The sequence below is a fragment of the Fukomys damarensis genome, unplaced genomic scaffold (assembly GCF_012274545.1).
Source record: "Fukomys damarensis isolate Sample0158 unplaced genomic scaffold, DMR_v1.0_HiC HiC_scaffold_24, whole genome shotgun sequence".
In the NCBI taxonomy this organism is placed as follows: Eukaryota; Metazoa; Chordata; class Mammalia; order Rodentia; family Bathyergidae; genus Fukomys; species Fukomys damarensis.
In genome coordinates this window covers 20,438,474-20,446,144 of record NW_022900936.1, presented here as the reverse complement: position 1 = coordinate 20,446,144, position 7,671 = coordinate 20,438,474, and the positions used below count along the sequence as shown (strand labels likewise).

Here is a 7,671-nt window from a genome sequence, read left to right as displayed (position 1 = left end):
ATATATATATAGTGAAATTACCTTTGAAATTTGTAATGTTAGTCCATTCATTTGGTGAATTTCATAGATTTTTCTTTTTCATTTTTGTTTTGTTTTGTTTTGGTTTTTGAGATAGGGTCTAACTATGTAGTTGAGACTGATCTGGAACTCACTATGTAGCCCAGGCTGGACTAGAACTCACAGCAATACTCCTGCCTCAGCCTCCCAAGCACTGAGATTACAGGCATGTGCCACCATGCCTGGCTAGTTCATAGATTTTTCAATATGTGAATCACTGAAACCTCTAATGCGTTGTTAGTATCATATTGTGGGAACAAATGAATAATTCCATTGAAAATACTGAAAAAATATATTACATTACTATTTGTGATGAAGGTCATACCCTCACTTTAAGTTCTAGACAAATATCCTGAAATACTGTTATTTTTATATTTTTTGTAAATTTTAGACTAGTAAAAATTTGAAAAAAGTAAGTAACTAAAGGGTAATAGATACATATTGTTATTATTTCATAAGCCCTAACTTTCCCATTCTTTAGTTATCTTATGAATTGCTTCATACCTTATGATATATAAAGAGATGTCACGACAAACAGAAAACAGATGTTGAAGCATAGAAAAATGAGAATGTCTGTCAGTGTCTTCTTGAAAATAGAACCAGAATTCAATAGGAAAATCTTATGATGTGACATAAAAAAAGCTCTGTTTAATTCAAAGAAAGATATTTTAATATAATTTTTAGAGGTTTCTCTTTCAATTTAAGTGTATGAAAAAGCAAATTCCCATGCCAAGGACAGATGTGAAATATTTTGTTAGTAAGTCTTAGGACCAACTCAGTCATCCAAACTACTATTAGGAGAAAAATATAGGAGGAAATGTAAAAAGGGAGTGAAAGAAGAGTACAGGGAAAAGGAGACTGGGATTAGTGAGGAGAAGTGAAACAAATGGATAAGAAGATTTTGTAATTAATAAGGGGAGCTTTAGAAACATTTCAGACTTTGACTATATTTAAAATAAAATTGTATTGCTGTAGTAGAGAGCAGAAAATGCTGAAAGCCACGATTTTAAGATGATATACACCATTTTAAGGTAATATGTACTATAGTTGGAACACAATGAGTTCTAATTCAGAATACTTGAAAAATATTGATAATTATTTATGAGTAAGGAAACATATTTTTCTGTTCATTTATATCATTTTCATCTTAATTTCTTTAATTAGCTGAGTCACAGAGTTCTACCATCTTATACTTTTATTGTCAGTATGTATATGCAGTATAAATTTATGCGGTATTTATATTGTGTTCAGTGTGAACATTTTTAAAGGGTGTTTGCATAGAAATTCTTTCAAATATGCCCCAAGATAAAAATAAGGATATTTCATTAAATATGTTGGGTTAAAGTGCATATGAAAAAAAATGAGCAAATACAACAAATAATGGAAGTACAGATTAAAGCAATGTGTTTATTAATTTACCTGACTAGTGTTAACATATTAACAGCTTACAAGTGATATTTTTGTCTCTAAAGTCAAAACAATTTTCAACAGAATCTTGAGATTTACAGATTCAGTTCCTAAGATACTGAAAATATATTATACATAAATTTATATCCATGAAATTATTTAAAAATATAAATAAAAGTTTAATATGATATTCACAGCAACAAAGTGAAATTGTGAAAATCATTTTTTTTTTTTTTTTAGGAATGGCAAGATCATTGAAGAAAATGAAAAGTACATATTGAAAGGAAGCAATACAGAACTCACCGTCAGGAACATAATCAATAGCGATGGTGGACCTTATGTCTGTAGGGCAACAAATAAGGCAGGAGAAGATGAAAAGCAGGCCTTCCTCCAAGTCTTTGGTAAGTGTTACAGCACAGTGGTTAAAATTTCCTAGTTTAGGAAATTTGAGTACATTTATACACTGCCATTTTTAATATTTTTAATTTCCATAATTAAACCTCAGCTGCCTCATTTTTAAAATACATTTTTCAGCTACCAAATAAAATTTATGATAAGAATCACATGAAATTATACAAGTAAATTTCTATGTGATTTTACCTGTTACATAACTGAAGCTGAGAAAATATTTAGAATACAGCTTAGTGAGATCTGTATTATTTTATATCTATGTAAATTTTGATCCTCATAAATTTTTAAATGACATTATGTTCAATTTTACCTTGATCTGTTTATATCTAATACTATAATTTAAAAACATAGATCTTAAACTATAATTATTTTCTCAAAATAAAATATAATTATATATTTCACAAGAAATATATAGTTTTTTACTTTGGGGAAACTTACAGGTGCAACACCCAATGATGAATGTAACTATATTATATACCTAAAATTTACCAATAAATTTAATAAAGTTTAAAAACTTAAATGTTTAAAAAGAATTTGTAATTTTTAAAGAAAATTAGTGACATCTTCCATTATGCTTGCAATAAGAATTTGCTGGGTGGTACTATTATAATTTTTCTCTTTAACAAGTGTAACACAATAATATATGCTGCTAATATTTTCTTCTTTAAAAACATTGTCATTTTTGGGCCAGCGATTTAGCTCAGTGGTTCCACCACCTGCCTCGAAAGAGCAAGGATCCGAGTTTGATCCCTGGTACCAAAAAAGAAAAAAAAAAAATGTCATTTTATTAGTCACTTTGCTGCTGCTTAGACCAAATTCCTGACAATCACAATTAAAAGGAGGAGAATAGATGCAAAGTGGAATGGGAAATGGGAAATGGGCATGGAATTAACATAAGAAAAAAAATTTGAAACAAAGTCTTTGTACACAGGGAGGTATGGAAGGGTAAATGGGAAGACAGGGGAATGGGGAAAAAATAAGAACCAAGATGGATTATGTAAGGGTGCAAATTTCCAGCGATGAATGTCACTACATTTTATATCTTAAATGTACCAATAAAATGAATTTAAAAAAACAAACAAAAGGAGAATTTAATTTGGGCTGTGTTGCAGTGAGTAGAGTCCATGGTCAATAGACTTTAAGGCAGAAAAAGCATGGCAGAAGGGCCTTGTGGAGGAAAATTGCTCATGGCGTGGAGGACAGGAAGCAGAGAGAGAGGACAGAGGAGCTAGGAATCAAAATATACATTCCCAGGTCACCTTCTAGTGTTCCACCTTTTCTGACCAGCTCATACCTCTGAATAGCACAGTGTGTTTTAAGCTTATCAGTGAACTGATCAATTCCTGAATGTAGTAGTCACATGATCCAGTCACCGTCTGAATGCCTCACTTATGAATCTAAGATATTTGGGGGACATTTTAGGTCTAAACCAGAAAATTCCACTCCTGGTGCCCAAAGGGCTCATATCCATCCCATTAAATAAAATGTATTTAATGCATTGCTTAGAGTTTTTAGTCTTAACAGTTATAGCATTGGAGAAAAGTCCATGTCCATCATGTTCTCTAAGACTCATGTCAAACTCTTAGCTGAGAACCAGTATAAAAATAAAGAAATATAAGTATTTTCAACATACAGCGACACAGGGTATGTATTTCTCTACCAAACGAGAGAGGGGCATAGACAGATACTGGACCAAAGAAAGAGCAAAACCCAATAGGGTAAGCATTAAATTCTGTCATTTCCTGTCCAGCTCCCAGACAGGTTGTGGTAAGATGTTAGCTCTACACGACTTGAATGGTCCCATTTCTCTGCAGAATTGTCTTTTGCACCCCACACATCCTCTCTCTTGTGTGGGTTCTAATTACTGCACACAGGTGTCCCTAGAAGACTGGTTCCTGGAATGTTCAACTTCCTGGGGTCTCCATTGCACCTTCAGCATTTTTTCATACATCATTCTCTCAGAAACACTGGCAGGTGGGGTGATTCTGTCATATTTTTGCCTGGATATCCTGGACTTCTCTGAAATGTAGGAGGAAGGAAAAAAATTGATCAGAAAATATAGTAGAATAATAGCATATATATTTAACCCTGTTTGTTTTCAGTAACATATATTCAAGACACATTAATCGTGTTCCATCTGGTGAAAACCTTATTAAAATTAAGAGGTATTAAGTATGATAAGTATGTGTGTTTAGGTATATACATACATACGTGGGTATAAATGGAAATTTTAACTGTGGTAAACCACAAAATAAGGTAATTTAAATTGGAAATTTTTCAAATGAAGCATAATGTTTATGTTGGCTTTTAAACTTTCAAATTATTCTTGCCCCCCCATTCTTTCTTTCTTCTGCCAGGGTTACACTGTGTAGTGCAGGCTGTCCTTGAACTCACGATATAGCCCCAGCTGGCCTCAAACTCACAGTTATCTCCATGCCTTAGCCTCCCAAGAACAGCGACTACAAACAAAGGCTACCATGCCTAGCTCAGATTGTTTTCTCTATCACTTAGTTTATTGGTACTTTTTAGGTATAAAGTACAGTTACATTCCTCATTGGGATCTTGTGCCTTTACATGATATAACTTGGTTCTTATTTTTCCCCATGCTGCTGCCCTTTCTTCACACCCTCCTCCCTTCCATATTTACAAAGACTCTGTTTCCATTTTTTCCTTTTCTCACATTTTTCTTTTCCCTTCCTTTCTTTCCCCTACCCTGCCCACATCCCTTAGTCCATTAGCCTTATTTTTCCTATTTCACATTTTAAATTGTACAATTTGAACCTTATTTACACTTTTAGTTTTTACACCAGAGATACTGTTCACTATTTACATGTGTGTCCTATTTATTTCACTTAAGATCAACATTTTTTAAAAATGCTCATAAATGTGTATTAATTTCTAAAGCTTCTTTGTCCCATTCTTACAGCTCTTTCGCCTATCCCAGAAAGCAAAGCATGCTAGTGTAACCGAGTTGTCATGTTCCATATTAATGGGGATTTCAGTGCCTACCATGGATTTTCAGTCTGAATAATAATACTTTTACTCCCATGTCAAATGAGTGATGTATACATTTTTTACAGTACAGCCTCACATAATACAGCTTAAAAACGAGACTACACATGAGAGTGGTCATGTCACACTCATCTGTGAAGCAGAAGGAGAACCTATTCCAGAAATCTCTTGGAAAAGAGCTGTGGATGGCATCACATTTTCTGAAGGTGATAAGGTAACCACGACTCCAGTACAATAGAATCCAGTTCCATTATGATTCCCAGAGCTTTGAGCATTGGTAAACCTTACCTTACTCTACAGTTTTACAAGTAACTTGCACAGATCAAACTTTTAATTTTTCAGAGGGTTGCTCTACCACAGAGATAGCCTAAAGTAACTTTCTTTAGATGGGAAAATGTCAATGTATATAATTTAAACATCAAATTAGAATTCTTAGATTAATGGTGTTGCTCTTTAGGTTGTTTTCATAGGCTTTTAGTGTACATTTAATCTTAAATAGATGTCGTTATAATTTTAAAATTCCACCTTTGATAGGTACATAAAAATAATTCAAAATTTCAAAATTCTGGCTATTATTCAACACTTCATGTTTAAATATTTTCATGCGATTGAACAGTAGGTTTGTGCTTTCAGGTGATTTAGAATCAAAAATAAAAATAAGCTGAAGTAAATATGGCAGTTTGGTGACCTCTCACCAGAATGCATCCAAGTTCTTTAGAAATCAATGAAGCATCACCATGTGTTTATTATACTATATGGATTTTTTTCCACTGCAAATTATGCCAAAATAAGACAGAAGGAGGTAATGATGTAATAATATAGTGAGATTTACATTTCACTTTTGTAAATATTATAAAATTAGTCTTTCTGCTGAGTACTCAATATTAAAATAGGTTTTTTTTTGTTTGTTTGTTTGCTTTGTTTTGTTTTTTTCCGTAATGGGGATAAAATTCAGGACGTTGCATTTGTGATGCAGGCACGGTGCCACTGAGGTAAATCCCCAGCCTCAATATTGAATCTTTTCATTTAAATTTAATTAATTTCCAGAAAATGTCTGATTTAAAAATATGTGCATTACTCAAAAGTAGACTTATTAACGTGATAGTAGAAAGATTTGAATTCATTTTCTCTAAAATACATTTTCTTTTTTTATGAAGCAGTATAAGTTCTTTAATAAAGGAAAAACATGTAATGGTACTGAACACAGTGGAACATAGAATTCAACCTTCATTACCATGGAAGAAATTTCTGCTCTCATTTCAAAACAGATTAAAGTACTTAGCACTGATGTCTCTTTTGAAATGTATTTTTAAATTAATTTTATTGGTAATTTTAGGTATACAGTACAATGGCATTCATCACTGGAAATTTGTATCTTTCCATAATCAATCTTAGTTCTTCTTTTTCCCTGCTCTCCTGCCCTTTCTTCAATCCCTCAGGCCCTCCCTATTTACAAAGACTTGTTTCAATTTTTTAATTTTCTCACAATTTAATTCCCTTCTTACATTTTCTGTTCCTTCAGTTTATCATGATAAATTTAAAATATGCTAATCTTATAAACTGGAAAAAAAAGGATCACTTTCTTGCCTAAATATCTTCTCTTTTTCTGTCCTATTTCCTCTTCTGTGGGTAATAGTTGCAACGTTTCAGTGTATTTCTTTTATGTTTTCAATTTGAACTTCAAATTTGTGGAATGTGAATGACAATCATAGTCTTTTGACCCTTGAAGTAATTATTACAGTGTTTGCTTTAATATTTTATTAACCAAAAATTATAGGTACGGGTATGGCACAATTGTCAAATCTGAAAATGTGTAAATTTTAACAAGTAAAAATAAAATTAGATGTCTAAAAACTTGGAGGGCTTTTCATGTCTCATTTGAGCACATTTCTGTGGGTTAAGCCACTCCAGAGCAATTTTTTTCATGATCCTAGCCCATATAATGTTTACTTTTATATTCTTATTTTTGTATTTTTCAAGTATTTTTCTGCCTACTGAAAAATTTCAAAAGTTGTAAGTTGGCTTTTACTCTGCATTTAATTGATGTTCTTACATGTATATTCTGAGAAAATAATCTATATTATAATCAGCTACTTTATCAATGAAATGTTATGAAGCGACTGCAAAGCTATGATATTTCATTCTAGTAGTTATGTCTTACACTACAGCAAACCACAGACAGAAATTTCTTCCAGCTGTGTAATCAATCCGCTAGATTCTCTTTGCTAAGGATTATATCTAATAACACATATTTAAATTTTTATCTTGGATTATTTTCAAAAAGCAATTACAGAAACCCAAATATACTTTTTCTTCAAATTTCCTCTAATGGCTAAAGAAATTAAGACTTTTTTCTGTTATGGCAATTATCCAAAAATAATCAGAAAAATGAATTGTTAAACTAAACTGTAAAGAAAAACAAATCTAGTTTTGAATTATTATTTTTTTCTTTTTTTTGGTACCGCGGATTGAACTCGGGTCCTTGCTCTTGCAAGGCAGGCCACCGAAGTGCTGAGCTAAATCCCAGGCGCTCTAGTTTTGAATTTTAGCTTTGTAATTTATGATAATTCAGAATAAGTAAAATTACTGAATTGTTGAGAGCTTCTTCACTTTTAAAATGCTGACAATAATTCTTAGTTTCTATCTTTTTCTAAGGACATGAAGAATACTATATAAAATGTATTTCAGGGCCGGGGATTTAGCTCACCGGTTCGGTGACCTGCCTTGCAAGCACAAGGACCCGAGTTCAATCCCTGGTACAAAAAAAAAAAAAAAAAAAAAAAA

At 32.2% G+C, this 7,671-nt stretch overlaps 1 protein-coding gene across 2 annotated transcripts in view; it reads left to right on the top strand.

Moving 5' to 3' along the window:
- The window catches only part of Ncam2 (neural cell adhesion molecule 2), a 454,995-nt gene that overhangs the window by 302,199 nt on the left and 145,125 nt on the right, over positions 1 to 7,671 (top strand). For both annotated transcript variants that reach the window (XM_010608552.1, XM_010608553.2), the window contains exons 7-8: positions 1,705 to 1,865; positions 4,956 to 5,101. In XM_010608552.1, coding sequence (XP_010606854.1) covers positions 1,705 to 1,865; positions 4,956 to 5,101 — 307 coding nt within the window. The remainder of the gene's footprint in view (positions 1 to 1,704; positions 1,866 to 4,955; positions 5,102 to 7,671) is intronic.